At 41.2% G+C, this 17,016-nt stretch overlaps 1 protein-coding gene across 1 annotated transcript in view; it reads left to right on the forward strand.

Moving 5' to 3' along the window:
• The window catches only part of PER3 (period circadian regulator 3), a 66,361-nt gene that overhangs the window by 19,829 nt on the left and 29,516 nt on the right, over positions 1–17,016 (forward strand). Inside the window, 7 exon segments of the mRNA XM_086344284.1 lie at positions 1,490–1,568; positions 4,220–4,326; positions 4,802–4,958; positions 12,724–12,829; positions 14,453–14,581; positions 15,173–15,298; position 15,654. Of these exon segments, the coding sequence (XP_086200410.1) occupies positions 1,490–1,568; positions 4,220–4,326; positions 4,802–4,958; positions 12,724–12,829; positions 14,453–14,581; positions 15,173–15,298; position 15,654 (705 nt within the window).

Raw genomic sequence — 17,016 nt, forward strand, 5'->3', positions numbered from 1 at the left:
GCCATCTGGTGATGTCCATGTGTAGAATCTTCTCTTGTGTTGTTGGAAGACGGTGTTTGCTATGACCATTGCGTTCTCTTGGCAAAACTGTATTAGCCTTTGCCCTGCTTCATTCCGTATTCCAAAGCCAAATTTGCCTGTTACCCCAGGTGTTTCTTGACTTCCTCCTTTTACATTCCAGTCCCCTATAACAAAAAGGACATCTTTTTGGGGTGTTAGTTCTAAAAGGTCTTGTAGATGTTCATAGAACCATTCAACTTCAGCTTCTTCAAGGTTACTGGTTGGGGCATAGACTTGGATTACTGTGATATTGAATGGTTTGCCTTGGAAACGAACAGATCATTCTGTCATTTTTGAGACTGCATCCAAGTACTGCATTTCGGACTCTTTGTTGACTATGATGGCTACTCCATTTCTTCTAAGGGATTCCTGCCCACAGTAGTAGATATAATGGTCATCTGAGTTAAATTCACCCATTCCAGTCCATTTTAGTTCGCTGATTCCTAGAATGTCAGCGTTCACTCCTGCCATCTTCTATTTGACCGCTTCCAATTTGCCTTGATTCATGGACCTGACATTCCAGGTTCCTGTGCAATTTTACAGCATTGGACCTTGCCTCTATCACCAGTCGCAAGCACAACTTAGTGTTATTTTTGCTTTGACTCCGTCTCTTCATTCTTTCTGAAGTCATTTCTCCACTGATCTCCAGTAGCAGATTGGACACCTTCTGACCTGGGGAGTTCATCTTTCAGTGTCCTATCTTGTTGCCTTTTCATACTGTTCATGGGGTTCTCAAGGCAAGAATACTGAAGTGGTTTGCCATTCCCTTCTCCAGTAGACCACATTTTGCAACCTCTAAGTATAATAAAAGATTTCCATCCTGAATTCTAAATCACTCTGGGTTTGACTGTTGGATTACTTGGGATGAATAAAGTATTCAGTGTACACAGACTCTCTGTATTTAACTTGAGTAGGTATTACTTTTTAAAAATTATTATTTTTGGCTTCACTGGGCCTCTGTTGCTGTGAGGGCTTTCTCTGGTTTTGGCAAGCGGGGCTGCTCTCTAGTTGCGGTGCGGGGGCTTCTCATTCTGGTGGTTTCTTGCTACAGAACATAGGCTCTAGGTGAGTGGGCTTCAGTAGTTGTAGCACATGGGCTGGCTCTCAGGTGAGGGCTCAGTAGTTATGGCTCCTGGGTTTAGTTGCTCTGAAGCATATGGGCTCTTCCTGGACCAGCGGTTAAACCCGTGTCCCCTGAACTAGAAGGCAAATTCGCAACCACTGGGCCACCAGAGAAGCCCATGGGTTTTACCTTTTGACCTACTTAAAATGTAGTTAATAATGAAAAGTATTAGATTTGGCTGCTCAAAGGCCTGCCCCTTAAGTGAGATTTCTGCCATATCATATAGAGTTTGTTGCCTTTTTAATATGTTAAATGGATAATTAATTAGATATTTGCCTCTAAAACGAGTTTTTCTGTTCTTCATAGCTCCTCGAATCCCAGCAGATAAAAGAATTTTTACCACAACACATACTCCTGGTTGTGTTTTTCTTGAAATAGATGAAAGGTAAGTACTTCTTTAAGCCTAAAAGAAATTTGTTTTGGAAAATAAAATATTTAAAACTTTATGTTTAACATCCATCTACATAATGACATCTATCCATTTGCCCATTTGATGTTTGTCAGTTTGAAATTTGTGTTGTCTAAAATTTTAACATATCTTGCTTGTTGTACTTCTAAGATTTACAAGTTATCATGTTTTATTTCAAAGCTTTAGGTGGGTCAGAATTATTTTTCCGTGCTGCCCAAGAGGACAGTGAACCTTGGACCCATAGTATATCAGTGTTAGTCCCCGGATTGTGTCCAACTCTTTGCAATCTCATGGACTATATATAGTCCTCCAGGCTCCTCTGTCAGTGGAATTCTCCAGGCAAGAATATTGGAGTGGTAGCCATTCCCTTCTCCTGGGGATCTTCTTGACCCAGGGATCGAAGCCGGGTCTCCTGCATTGTATTTACCATCTGCGGCACCAGGGAAGCCCCCATAGTGTATAATTATGGTCAAAATCAGACCTAGACGCTGGCCTATGAGCCCTGTGCACATGTATTGCTTGCTCTAGGCAAGTGCTTTCCAGTTTATGATGAATTTTTATTAGTCTGAAGTGAAGGGGGAAAGGAGCAAGAAAAATAAGGCAGATTTCTTTTCTTGTAAAGCTAAGTTTACTTAATTTAAAGAATTGTTACTTGTTTTGAACTTATGTCCTACCTACTTTTTTTTAGTTATTAAAATAGTCTTTGTTATTTAACAAGTAGTGATAGTAGATAGTCATCATTGCTTATTGTTTTTTTTTTATACCTTTATTTGGAAAAATGAAACATTGTTATCCCCTGATCATACCCTTCATCTTCCCCCACGCTTGTGTAAAAATTTTACTTTATTTGTGAAATCTGAAAATCTGAGAACTAATACATCAATCATATTATAGGTGAGCATAAAGCAAAAATGTGAAAAAATCGGACACAGTTATGATAGGTATTAATTTTGGTTTTAAAAATTTTTTAACATCCAGGGAATTCCCTGATGATCCAGTGGTTAGGACTCAGCACTTCCACTGCTGAGAGCCTGGGTTCAATCTCTGATCAGGAAACTGCTGCTGCTGCTAAGTCACTTCAGTCATGTCCGACTCTTAGTGACCCCACGGACTGCAGCCTATGAGGTTCTTCCATCCATGGGATTTGCCAGGCAGGAGTACTGGAGTGGGGTGCCATTGCCTTCTCCGATCAGGAAACTAAGATCCCACAAACTGCATTGAGGCCAAAAAAAAAACCAAAAAACTTAAAAAAAAGTTTTTTTAACTTCCGGAAATGGATTTATTACCCATTTATTACCATTTAGTTATGAAACTAAACAGTAATAGTGAGTTATTTTGTATAATATAATCTGTATAAGGTAAGAAAATTTAGCTAAAGATATTCTAAAAATAGCTTGAGTTTATTGCATTAGAAAGTATGGTTAAGACTCCAGGCTTCCACTGCAGGGAGTGTGGATTCGATCCCTGGTTGAGAAACTTAAGATCCTGAATATCATGAGGATGTGGCAAAAAATAACAAAGATTATATATACATGAACTTCCCTGGTAGCTCAGACGGTAAAGCGTCTGCCTGCAATGCCGAAGACCTGGGTTCGATCCTTGGGTTGGGAAGATCCCTTGGAAAAGGAAATGGCAACCTACTCCAGTACTCTTGCCTGGAAAATCCCATGGATGGAGGAGCCTGGCAGGCTACAGTCCATGGGCTTGCAAAGAGTTGGACACAACTGAGCGACTTCATTTTCTTTCTTTCTTATATATACGTGAAAAAAAGAAACTATTTGTGAATTTGTACACATAGAAAATGTTTACAGAGTCAGTTTTTTTTCTAAGTCATCTTGAATGTCTGGTCATTAGAATTTTCTTATGAACATTTATCCTACAAATGTCTTTGTGACTGGTCCTCTATTTGATACTACTGTTTGGGAGACATTGTTTTTGTATACTTTTAAATACTCTGTATAAATTTGTAGCCTGCTTTCTTCATTTTACACCATAAGCATTCTTCTGTGTTATAATATGATCTTTGTAGACTTTTTAAAAGGCAGTGCAATTGAGGGCCTCAAGAGACCTCTGAAAAAGTGAAAAATGTTAGTTGCTCAGTCGTGTCTGACTCTTTGTGACCCCAGGGACTGTAGCCCACCACTCCTCTGTCCATGGGGATTCTCCAGGCAAGAATACCAGAGTGGGTTGCCATTCCCTTCTTCAGGGGATCTTCCCGACCCAAGGACCAAACCCAGTTCTCCTGCATTGCAGGCGGGTTCTTTACTGTCCGAGCCACCAGGGAAGCCCTCTGAGACCTCTATGAAACTTGTGAAAAGTATAGACTCCTAGTCTCACCCCAGAAATGCTGATTTAGGAAGCAGTGAGCCTGCAAGTCTGGCTTTCGGAAGTTTGGCAGGTGATTCTGATGCAACACCTCCGGTGACCAACGCTTCTTAGATTATGTTAACTCTTTCCCCACAATATAGGCACTCGGGTTGCTTGCTGCTTTTATAAATGCTGTAATGAACATCTCTGCATACCTTTCTTCATATTTAGAGTTTGTCTGAAAAGTACTGTTGAGAGTGTGTAAGGCACAACAGTCGCTTGGCACAATGACGTGCTGCCTGTGCTGTGTCTGTGCTCAGGGCTGTGCCTTTCCTGGGTTACCTACCTCAGGACCTGATCGGGACATCCATCCTAGCGTACCTGCACCCGGAAGATCGCTCTCTGATGCTTGCCATGCACCAAAAAGGTAAGCACCTGCTTCTTTACAGGAGGGCTTTTTTTTTTTTTTTTCCCCACTGATCTCCTTAAATTTTTCATTTCATTTCTCCCTAGAGCTTCTCTCAACCTCTAATCATTAGAAGTGCTCAGTCACTCCGTCCTGTGCAGCCCCCTGGACTGCAGACCACCCCCATGGAATTTTCCAGGCAGGAGTGCTGGAGTGGGTTGCCATTTCCTCCCCCAGGGGATCCTCCAGGTGATCTTCCCGACCCAGGAATCGAACCCATCTCTCATGCATTGGCAAGCAGTGCGACTAGTGCTGCCTGGAAAGCCCCTTGATCATTAGAGTGTTACCTTTAATCAAGAAAACAGTGTATTGAAACCATTGAAACAGTATTTTTTTCTATTTTGATATTTTAAAACATTTACAAATAAGTGCCTTAAGAGAGGCATTTGTAATAAACATTCATGTTAAATAAATTCTGTCTTATTGTTTTATGTAGTCTTGAAGTGTGCAAGCCATCCTCCCTTTGAACACCTGCCCATTAGATTTTGTTGTCAAAATGGGGATTACGTCATACTGGACTCCAATTGGTCCAGCTTCGTGAACCCATGGAGCCGGAAGGTTTCTTTCATCATCAGTCACCATAAAGTGCGAATGTAAGTCAATCAGTTTTCCTATTTTCTAAAAAATGTTTTTTCAAATAATATTCTTGGGCCCATTGACTCCTCTTTGAATCAGTTGACACACGAACTCAACAAAGAACAGGTTTTTGACAGTGCTTCTGGAAGACAGTTTGGCCTTTAAATATTAAGAGCCTTATAATATTTCTACTTCTACTTCCTTGGCCTAGTAACTCTATTATGGGAGTATGCTAAAGAAATAAGTCTAAATGCAGAGAGCTTTGTAAAGAAAAGACAGATTCTGCAATGTTATTTAATTGTAATAGCTTATATTGTTGTTGTTCAATGGCTAAGTCATGTCAGACGCTTTTTGATCCTGTGGACTGCAACACACCAGGCTTTTCTTCACTCCCTCCTGGAGTTTGCTCACACTCTTGTCCATTGAGTCGATGATGCTATCTAATCATCTCATCCTCTGCTTTCCCCTTCTCCTCCTGCCTTCAGTCTTTCCTAGCATCAGCATCTTTTCCAGTGAGTCAGCTCTTTGCATCAGGTGGCCAAAATATTGGAGCTTCAGCTTCACATTAGTCCTTCCAATGAATATTCAGAGTTGATTTCCTTTAGGATTGACTAATAATAGCTTAAATGTCATCATTAAGGAAGTTCTGAAACATTTGTTTGACATGTTATTATATTGATCCAATGAAAATTTTTATAGAAAGTACGTATCATGGGAAATTGATATATTAGGTGATGGGAAAAGCAGCCTGCAGAATTCTTATACAGCCTAATTATGTTTAAAACAAACACTATGAAATAGGAAAAAGAAGATTAGAAAGAAATAAAATATAAATTTTGATTATGTGTGGATAGTGGATTTGGAGTAAGGGTTTTTTTTTTCTCTTCTTTTCCTTTTCTCAACTTTAACATTCTCTTTAGTGAGCCTATAAGATTTTTTTTCTTTTTTCTATTTTTTTTTCTTCTGCTGTCAAATTCCACTTATTTGTCTCAATTTTGTTACATCTTTATTTTTTAAATATAGATTCTTTCATATTTATTTGCCTTCTGGCACTTCTAATTCAAGCCTGCTTGATTATTCTTTCCTGTCTGTGTAAAAACCTTACAAATGAATCCCAAGGAACCTGGACCATTGTTCTTATAGTCTGATGTCCTGTTGGTCCCTGGGCTTTGTGGTCCATATAAAGTTGACCTGGAGGTTTCACAGCCAGCCCATAAGTTTCCCTTTGATGTCTGTTTCTATTAGGAATGGGAATTATACCTAACTCTTCAGTACTAAATTGAAGAAAGTGGGGAAAACCACTAGACCATTCAGGTATGACCTAAATCAAATCCCTTATGATTATACAGTGGAAGTGAGAAATAGATTTAAGGGACTAGATCGGATAGACAGAGTGCCTGATGAACTATGGATGGAGGTTCGTGACATTGTACAGGAGACAGGGATCAAGACCATCCCCAAGAAAAAGAAATGCAAAAAGGCAAAATGGCTGTCTGCGGAGGCCTTACAAATGGCTGTGAAAAGAAGAGAATCGAAAAGCAGAGGAGAAAAGGAAAGATATAAGCATCTGAATGCAGAGTTCCAGAGAATAGCAAAGAGAGATAAGAAAGCCTTCCTCAGTGATCAGTGCGAAGAAATAGACGAAAACAATAGAATGGGAAAGACTAGAGATCTCTTAAGAAAATTAGAAATACCAAGGGAACATTTCATGCAAAGATGCTCTCAATAAAGGACAGAAATGGTATGGACCTAACAGAAGCAGAAGATATTAAGAAGAGGTGGCAAGAATACACAGAAGAACTGTACAAAAAAGATCTTCATGACCCAGATAATCATGATGGTGTGATCACTCACCTAGAGCCAGACATCCTGGAATGTGAAGTCAAGTGGGCCTTAGGAAGCATCACTATGAACAAAGCTAGTGGAGGTGATGAAATTCCAGTTGAGCTATTTCAAATCCTAGAAGATGATGCTGTGAAAGTGCTGCACTCAATATGTCAGCAAATTTGGAAAACTCAGCAGTGGCCACGGGACTGGAAAAGGTCAGTTTTCATTCCAATCCCAAAGAAAGGGGATGCCAAAGAATGCTCAAAGTGAAGTGAAGTGAAGTCACTCAGTCGTGTCCGACTCTTTATGATCCCATGGGATTTTCCAGGCAAGAATACTGGAGTGGGTTGCCATTTCCTTCTCCAGAGGATCTTCCCCACCCAGGGATTGAAACCGGGTCTCCCGCATTGTAGGCAGATGCTTTATTGTCTGAGCTGCCAGGAAAGTCCCGCACAATTGCGTTCATCTCACACGCTAGTAAAGTAATGCTCAAAATTCTCCAAGCCAGCCTTCAGCAATATGTGACCCATGAATTTCCAGATGTTCAAGGTGGTTTTAAAAAAGGCAGAGGATCTGGAGATCAAATTGCCAACATCTGCTGGATCATCGAAAAAGCAAGAGAGTTCCAGAAAAACGTCTATTTCTGCTTTCTTTACTATGCCAAAGCCTTTGACTGTGTGGATCACAATCAACTGTGGAAAATTCTGAAAGAGATGGGAATACCAGACCACCTGACCTGCCTCTTGAGAAATCTGTATGCACGTCAGGAAGCAACAGTTAGAACTGGACATGGAACAACACACTGGTTCCAAATAAGAAAAGGAGTATATCAAGGCTGTATATTGTCACCCTGCTTATTTAACTTCTATGCAGAGTACATCATGAGAAACTCTGGGCTGGAGGAAGCACAAGCTGGAATCAAGATTTCTGGGAGAAATATCAAGAACCTCAGATATGCCACCACCCTTATGGCAGAAAGTGAAGAAGAATTCAAGAGCCTCTTGATGAAAGTGAAAGTGGAGAGTGAAAAAGTTGGCTTAAAGCTCAACCTTCAGAAAACTAAGATCATGGCATCCAGTCATATCACTTAATAGCAAATAGATGGGGAAACAGTGGAAACAGTGGCTGACTTTATTTTTTTGGGCTCCAAAATCACTGCAGATGGTGATTGTAGCCACGAAATTAAAAGATACTTACTCCTTGGAAGGAAAGTCATGACCAACCTAGACAGCATATTAAAAAGTAGAGACATTACTTTGTCAACAAAGGTCCGTCTAGTCAAGGCTATGGTTTTTCCAGTAGTCATGTATGGATGTGAGAGTTGGGCTATAAAGAAAGCTGAGCGCCGAAGAATTGATGCTTTTGTACTGTGGTGTTGGAGAAGACTCTTGAGAGTCCCTTGGACTGCAAGGAGATCCAATCAGTCCATCCTAAAGGAGATCAGTCCTGGGTGTTCATTGGAAGGACTGATGTTGAAGCTGAGACTCCAATAGTTTGGCCACCTGATGCGAAGAGCTGACTCATTTGAAAAGACCCTGATGCTGGGGAAAATTGAGGGCAGGAGGAGAAGGGGATGACAGAGGATGAGATGATTGGATGACATCACCGACTCAATGGACATGAGTTTGGGTGCACTCCGGGAGTTGGTGATGGACAGGGAGGCCTGGCGTGCTGTGGGTCATGGGGTTACGAAGAGTCAGAAATGACTGAGCGACTGAACTGAACTTCAGTATTATGCTGCTGCTGCTGTTCTTTTTCAGCCGCTAAGTTGTGTCCAGTTCTTAGCAACCCTATGGACTGCAGCATGCCAGACTTCTGTGTCCTCCACTTTCTCCCAGGGTTTGTCAGTTTCTGTTGAGATGGCGATGCTATCTAATAATCTCATCCTCTGCTGTCCCCTTCTCCTTTTGACTTCAATCTTTCCCGGCATCAGCGTCATTTCCAATGAGTCAGCTCTTTGCATCAGGTGACCAAAGTATTATAACTTCAGCTTCAGTATCTGTCCTTCCAGTGGCTATTCAGGGTTGATTTCCTTTAGGATTGACTGGTTTGATCTCCTTGCAGTCCAAGGGACTCTCGAAAGTCTCCAACACCACAGTTCGAAAGCATCAGGTCTAAAACACTCAGCCTTCCTTATGGTCTAAGTCTCACATCTGTACATGACCACTGGAAAAACCATAGGTTGATAAATTATCTTTTGTATTTTTTTATTCAACTTTGCAGATATAAGCATAAAACTAAGAACAGTAGATCTCCCAGTCTTATTTTATCCTATGTTAATATTGTGATGGAGTGATGCTGGGCCATGGTGAGATAGGCCTCAGGTTGCTCTGACCTGACTGTGCTCCAGGGTTCAGCCTCTCACCAGAGTGAGTCTGCAGCCTTAGTGGAAGCATCAGGCTCCCTGCATCCCTGACTCATGAGGCTGATTTGTGGTAGAAGACTAATCTGATAATTAAGGTAGCTAATATGACTGCCAAGGAAGAGCTATTCATGTTGATCAGCCCAATAGGGAAACCTGTTGGGAAATGAAGATAAAATTAGATGGTTGCTTAGAAAGAATATAGGAAACCCCACTTCTTCTGATGAGATGTCCATTTGGGTGTCTGTTGACTGGTCTGAGCACCTCCCCATCAGCACCAGAGGAATGTCCTAGATTTTTTCTCCAACTATCCTTTCCATTCTTTGATTAAAAAATGTATGGAATAGGGGCTTTCAATGGCTAATAAGTCAAAAATCTCTCTTGGTACATGTCACAATGCACTTGAAAATATGTGTTATTTTTAGATATCTTTTGATACTGATTTCTAGCGTAGTTCTATAGTGATAAGAGAACAGACTCTGTAGGATTTCAGTACCTTTAGACCATGAAATTTTTGCACCTTGTTTTATGTCCCTGGATATGTTCCAGTGTCTCCTAGTTTAGACTCTATGGGAGCTTGAATATAATTTGGATCCTACTGTTGTGTGAAAATTGTATAAATCTTAATTATGTTGAATTGGTTCACAGTTTACTATATCCTTCTACTTCTCTATATATTCATTCTACTAGTTTTTGAGAGTTTGTTATTGAGTGTGTTTGTGTTAGTCACTCAGTTGTGCCTGACTCTTTGTGACCCCCATGGACTATAGGTAGCCAGGTTCCTCAGTCCATGAAATTCTTCAGGCAAGAATACTGGAGTGGGTAGTCATTTCCTTCTCCAGGGGATCTTCCCAACCCAGGAATCGAACCCAGGTCTCCTACATTGTAGGCGGGTTCTTTACCATCTGAGCCACCATGGAAACCCTTTGATATTGAAACCCCAACTAAAAATCTTAATTTATCTACTTTAAAAAATAATGTATATATATGTATATATAGGAGCTATATGTAACTCTCCTCTATTTTCCAAGTCTTCTGTAAATACCATACTTTTGTAATTTAAAAAAAGGAAAGAGAAAAAAATTACTTAAAAAAAAAAAAAACATATGTATGGAGTAGGGACTTTCCTGGTGGTCCAGTGGTTAAAAATTCAAGTTCCATTGCAGGGGTGCAGGTGTGATCCTCAGTTGGGTAGCTAAGACCCCACATACCTTGAGGCTAAAAAGTCAACACATAAAACAGAAACAATATTGTGATAAATGCATTAAGACGTTAAAAATGGTCCACATCAAAAAACAATCTTAAAAATATGTGGAATAAATTGACATATTAATACTTACAGTGTTTTCAGTGCTTTTTTAAGATTATACCAATATTTGCGTCTCCACATGCAGGGTTATGTGAGGGAAAGCATTCAGAGTCTAGTAGGTATTGACCTCTCACAGAATAATAATTATCTGTTGTGTTTGTGTAGTTACTTTAATGCATTTATTCCTTCAATAAGTATTAATGCAGTACCTGCTGAGTCAGGCGTTGTGCTGGACCCTAAGGATGAGGCTGTAAACAGAGCAGACATTCTCTTGCCTCCATGTAGCCCAGCGCGCACGGGAAAGCAGAAACTACTCATGTGCTGTGACACACGAGTAGAGTTTTGGAAAGGTGACAGTTGAGGTGGGAGGGGGGCTGTGAGAGCGTTCAGTGAGGGACCCTAACCTTAATTATCTTTTTGATATTAAGCAGCTCTGTGGGGAGGAAGGCTAGGTGCTTATTACCTCTCACATTACAGAAAAAAAAAAAATCCACATTCGGTGAGAGTCACTTTCTCACCGATCTCTGAGGGAGGAAGTTGCAAAGAGGAGATGAAAATCAAACTTCCTTCCTTAGCCTTCAACCAATTTCCTGACAAGCACCGCAGCCAACTCTTCCTGCTGAGTTGATAGCATTTGTTGAAAGTGGTGTCGCTCTTGTGACGTGAATCATTTTTTTTGGCTGAGTGATGCAGTTTGTGGTATCTTAGTTGATCTTAGTTCCTTACATGTGCATGCTCAGTCATATCTGGCTCTTAGCAATCCTATGGGCTGTAGCCCACCAGGCTCCTCTGTCCATGGGATTCTCCAGGCAAGAGTACTGGAGTGGGTTGCCATGCTCTCCTCCAGGGGATCTTCCCAACCCAGGGATCAAACCTGAATCTCCTGCATCTCTTACATTGCAGACAGATTCTTTACCACTGAGCCACCGAGGAATCCTTAGTTCCTTGACCAGGGATTGAACCTGAGCCCTTGGCAGTGAAAGCTCTGAGTCCTCATGGCTAGACCAGCAGAGAATCCTCTCATGTAAATCCTTTGAGTGATGTAATTGGTGATTAAATGTGCAGCTCAGTTTTGTAGGAAGGGTCCCCACCGGGAATATCCCAGTCTCATTGCACGAAGTCGGACGTCCTATTTTCACTCAAACTTACACTTGACCAGCAGCCCAGACACCTCTGGATGACACTCAGGCTCATGGTGCATGGGACAGGAGGAGGGAGAAGTGGTGGAGCAGTTCCAGTGGCGCTCACATATTGTGAGAGTTTAGAAAATGTGGCATATTCTTGATGTATGTCATGAAGCAAGGCTACTTCTTGTCGCATAGAGGGGTCCCGAGTCATCGTCAGTTCCTTCTCTTAGTTGCTGTTCAGCTAGTAGATTTCAGATGCTCTAGAATTTGAATATAAAGACTGAAGGTTTTGTGACAGCCACATGTTCACCGTGAGGATGGGAGCAGAATCATCTTTATTACATAGCTCGAGTGATTAGATACATTAAGCATTGAATGTTGTTTGACAAACTTAAGGTCTTAAATGGAGAAGGAAATGGCAACCCACTGCAGTATTCTTGCCTGGAGAATCCCATGGAGGGAGGAGCCTGGTAGGCTACAGTCCATGGGGTCGAAAAGAGTTGGACAGGACCGAGCGACTTCACTTTCACTTTCACTTTCAAGGTCTTAAAATTTCTTAGAAAAAAAGTGAAAAGTGAAATTGTTAGTTACTCAGTCGTGTCTGACTCTGCGACTCCATGGACTGTAGCCCACCAGGCTCCTCTGTTCATGGGATTCTCCAGGCAAGAAGACTGGAGTGGGTTGCCATTTCCTCCCCCAGGGGATCTTCCTGACCCAGGGATCAAATCCAGGTCTCTTTCATCTAAGGCAGATTCTTTACTGTCTGAACCACCAAGGAAGCCCTCAGTTTCAGAACCAGTAGGTTACTCAGTCCATGTTAAATTTGGAGACCAGTAGTTGTTGAACATGCTGTAGTAGCTGAGGAGGTTACTTGTCACTGTTTTAAATTTATACAGATACAATGCTGAAATGATTTTGGAAAGATATGAGCTATGAAGAGACTGAACTAAAATCTGTTAACGTCTCCCTTGTTTCTTTGGATTTTCTCTGCTTCCATAAATAGAATATGAGCTTCATATTTTCTGTATTTGGAGTTGAAGAGTTGCTTTGTAAAGACATAGCTTTATTGTTTGAATGTTCTATTAAAGATCACTTTAGACTTCATTGTGAATGAATCTTAAATTGCTTGACTCAGTCTTTCCCTTGGCATTTTGTAGGAGTCCACTAAACAAGGATATTTTTGCCACCAGAGTAAAAAAGATGAGCAATGTTGACAAAGACATCACAGAATTGCAAGAACAAATTCAAAAACTTCTCTTACAGGTAAAGTGAGAGATTTAAAAAAAAAAAAAAAAACGCAAAATTCTTATAGTTGTGTTTAATTTTAACATTCAGTCTTAGTAAAGTCATTTCACAGAAATAAACTGCTAGCCTTACCCTCTACATCCCAGAAATTTTTGTCTTCTTTTTGTTTTTAAGTTAAATTTCATTAATCTTGTTTTCCTTTATCTGTGTTAAATACACAGGACATTTTTGTAAGAACTTTTTGAAGACAGCATAATGAGTCACAAGAAGCAATTAGACAAAGAAGTTATTTCTAAATGAGAGAATTCTTGTCTTTCAAATGCTGCCAGTGTTTTAGCTTTGCTGTTCTTTGAAATAATTAATTTTAAAAGTTGGGGGAGGAGTGGCGGGTCTCAGTATCTCTAATCATTAGATGAGGCAAAAGTATGAAAAACAACTACCTGTTGAAAACAAGTACCAAAATGATTTCTCCAAGAGATTCAGTGAGTAACCTTGTTGAGTGTTTACTGATGGTGAAAGAGGAGAGGAGCAGGTTGCCCTCACTGGACTGACTCTGTTTTTAAAGGAAAAGGAACTCCGTCTTACAGACTCGGCGAACTTTTGGACTGTATATCTAGGAGGCCATGGAGATAAAATACCAGCAGCCGAATAGGCCTCTTAGGCAGATAAAAACCAGACCAGGCAGACCCTGTACTTAGCTAGAGCTCCCAGAGCCAGAAGGAATGCAGTGTCCCCTAAGTAATCAATCACTATCTATAATCTTAATAATACCTATTGCTGTTGGCTAAGCTGTATGTCCAGATAGCTTTAGAATGTGAATTTATGGCTGTAACCTGATTGTATCTTTTAATAACATTGTCCAGAGTGGGTTTTAAGAATTTGGGGATATGGGTTTGGGTACCTACACTTTGGATATAAAAGGTTGTCACAAAAATCGGTCAGAGTCTCTGGGTCAAGAGGAAACTCTGCCTTGGACCCGCCGATGTAATAAGCTGCATTCCACCATTCACGCTGTCCTTCTGAGGGAGTTAGCTTCCCTGAGCATTTGGCTACAACAGTGGTACCACTAAAACTGTTGGTCAGTAATTTTCAAAATGTCGTTCATAAAATCTCTGTTGCTCAGTTGCTAAGTCATGTCTGACTCTTTGCAACCCCCTGGACTACAGCACACCAGGCTTCCCTGTCCTTCACTGTCTCCCAGACTTTGCTCAAACTCATGTCGATTGAGTCAGTGAAGCTATCCAGCCATCTCTAGGGTTCATGAAGTATCTGTTAGGTTTGGGGGGATAGTATGGTATGTATTGGTATTTTGTTTGTTCTGCCTGTTTTAAACTCAGCATCAAGAGTTAGAGTTTATTTTCATGTTTTGTTAAATTTATTAACCACGGCTTTTAAAAAAAATAATCGTACTCTAAATACCCACCTAGACTAGAAAAGTAAACTCTGCCCTTGAGAATTACTGAGATGAGAGAGAAATGTCCTCTACATCAGCATCACCCTTCACACGCCACCATTAGGAGTCCAAAAATTTTCACCTTAATTTAGTGATTACTGCAGGTGAGCACAGAGGCAGGTAATGCAGGTCTCCCCTCTAACTTGCCGTGTAACCCGGGGCTGCATGGGCCTCCCTCTCTCTCACAGCCTGTTCACCGGAGCATGTCCAGCGGCTACGGGAGCCTGGGGAGCAGCGGGTCACAGGAGCCTCAGGTCAGCCTCGCGTCCTCCAGTGAGTCCAGCGGGCATGGCGTGGATGAGGTGCCGAAGGCACCGGTGAGCAGGCACGTGTGTGCTTCTGAGCACGTATCCTTTTCTCCATGTGTTGTTACCCGTGACGTGTCAGCGCCGGTTCTGTACCTCGACATGTGTGGCTTCTCAGTATATGCTCTTGAGTTGAAGACCTGATTTGGTCATAGACCTTCTGATCTACTTCCGTTTGGGAAAAATGTCTGTAAAAAGAAAATCCCACCTTTAAGAAGGTGGCATTTAGGCTACTTGTGTGCTTTCTAAAAATTAGCCTGGGGGCTTCCCTGGTGGTCCAGTGGTTAAGACTCAGCACTTTCACTGCAGAGGGCATGGGTTCAATCCCTGGTTTGGGAACTAAGGTCCCACATGCCACAGGGTGCGACCAAAAAAAATAAATAAAATAAAACAGAATTAAAAATTAGCATGTTGTGGACAGGTTGATGCAAAGCCTCCTTGGCACCCGTGTGCTGTGGTCAGCGGAAGACTGAACTAGTGCTGTTATGGTGATTTCAGTTACTCTGTCCTCAGAGAACCAAGAGTTACATGTATTTGGTTTATGTATCTCTTGATATACATTGTTACAATCTTTGAACATTGTTCATCACTCTTTGCCCTAAGTTGACTTTGCAGCATATCTGTGCCAGTGTGAACAAGATCAAGAATCTAGGTCAGCAGCTCTACATGGAGTCAAGGGCCAAGTCAGCAAACAAGCCAGTGTCGGGAACCCGCTCAGGACAGCCTGGGGTAAGTCATCAGGGCAGTTCCCCGCTCTCATGAAGCCATGACCCCTGCGTGTTGCTATTCACGTTTATATACCCAGATGACAAAAGTAATAATAATCATAATAATGACAACAGCAGCAGCACATACTATCCTGAAAGTTAAATGGTGTTAGAATGTAGTCACAGAACACTTCTACTAAAGAATTGACGTTTCTGCTAATTCCAACTGATTTGTTGATTTCCTCTCTATGTTGTTCAGTCTCTAAATCACATCTGACTCTTTGTGACCTCATGGACTACACTCTGGTGATGCCACCCAACTATCTTGTCCCCTCTCGTCCCCTTCTTCCCCTGCCATCAATCTTTACCAGTATCAGGGTCTTTTCCAGTGAGTTGTCTCTTTACACCAGGTGTCCAATGTATTGGAGCTTCAGCTTCAACATCAGTCCTTACAGTGAATACTCAGGGTTGATTTCCTTTAAGATTAACTGGTTTGATCTCCTTGAATCCAAGGGACTCTCCAGCACCACAGTTCCTCTGTATGAGCAATTTATAAACCAAACTTGTTAATTTTAGAATGGATTTCAGATAATCAAATATTATTAAAATGATAATCCCTTCCTATCATTTCAAACAAATGGAGAATGTCAGTGACCTAAATTGAATGAAAAACTTGGTCTTTTTCTTGCTTACATGCTTTTCTTTTCTCAATATGAGGTAAGGAACATTTCAGAAGAATTGGATCAATCATGATAGTTGACATTATTTTAAGAAGTTAGTCTGTGTGCATTATAGGTCCACTGGAGAAGGGAATGGCAAACCACTTCAGTATTCTTGCCTTAAGAACCCCATGAGCAGTATGAAAAGGCAAAAAGATAGGACACTGAAAGATGAACTCCCCAGATCTGTAGGTGCCCAATATGCTACTGGAGATCAGTGGAGAAATAACTCCAGAAAGAATGAAGGGATGGAGCCAGAGCAAAAACAACACCCAGTTGTGCTTGTGACTGGTGATAGAAGCAAGGTCTGATGTTATAATATTGCATAGGAACCTGGAATGTTAGGTCCATGAATCAAGGGATATTGGAAGTGGTCAAACAGGAGATGGCAAGAGTGAATGTTGACATTCTAGGAATCAGCAAACTAAAATGGACCGGAATGGGTGAATTTAACTCAGAGGACCATTGTATCTACTACTATGGGCAGCAATCTCTCAGAAGAAATGGAGTAGCCATCATAGTCAACAAAAGAGTCCTAAATGCAGTATTTGGATGCAATCTCAAAAACGATAGAATGATCTCTGTTCATTTCCAAGGCAAACCATTCAATATCATGGTAATCCAAGTCTATGCCCTGACCAATAATGCTGGAAAAGCTGAAGTTGAACGTTTCTATGAAGACCTACAAGACCTTCTAGAATTAACACCCAAAAAAGATGTCCTTTTCATTATAGGGGACTGGAACGCAAAAGTAGGAAGTCAAGAAAATACCTGGGGTAACAGGCAAATTTGGCCTTGGAGTACGGAATGAAGCAGGGCAAAGGCTAATAGAGTTTTGACAGGAGAACACACTGGTCATAGCAAACATCCTCTTCCAACAACACAAGAGGACTCTACACGTGGACATCATCAGACGGCCAACACCGAAATCAGATTGATTATATTCTTTGCAGCCAAAGATGGAGAAGCTCTATACAGTCAGCAAAAACAAGACCAGGAGCTGACTGTGCCTCAGATCATA

Source organism: Bos grunniens, chromosome 16, assembly GCF_055505025.1.
Source record: "Bos grunniens cultivar Pamir isolate PY7600 chromosome 16, Bosgru_T2T1.0, whole genome shotgun sequence".
In the NCBI taxonomy this organism is placed as follows: Eukaryota; Metazoa; Chordata; class Mammalia; order Artiodactyla; family Bovidae; genus Bos; species Bos grunniens.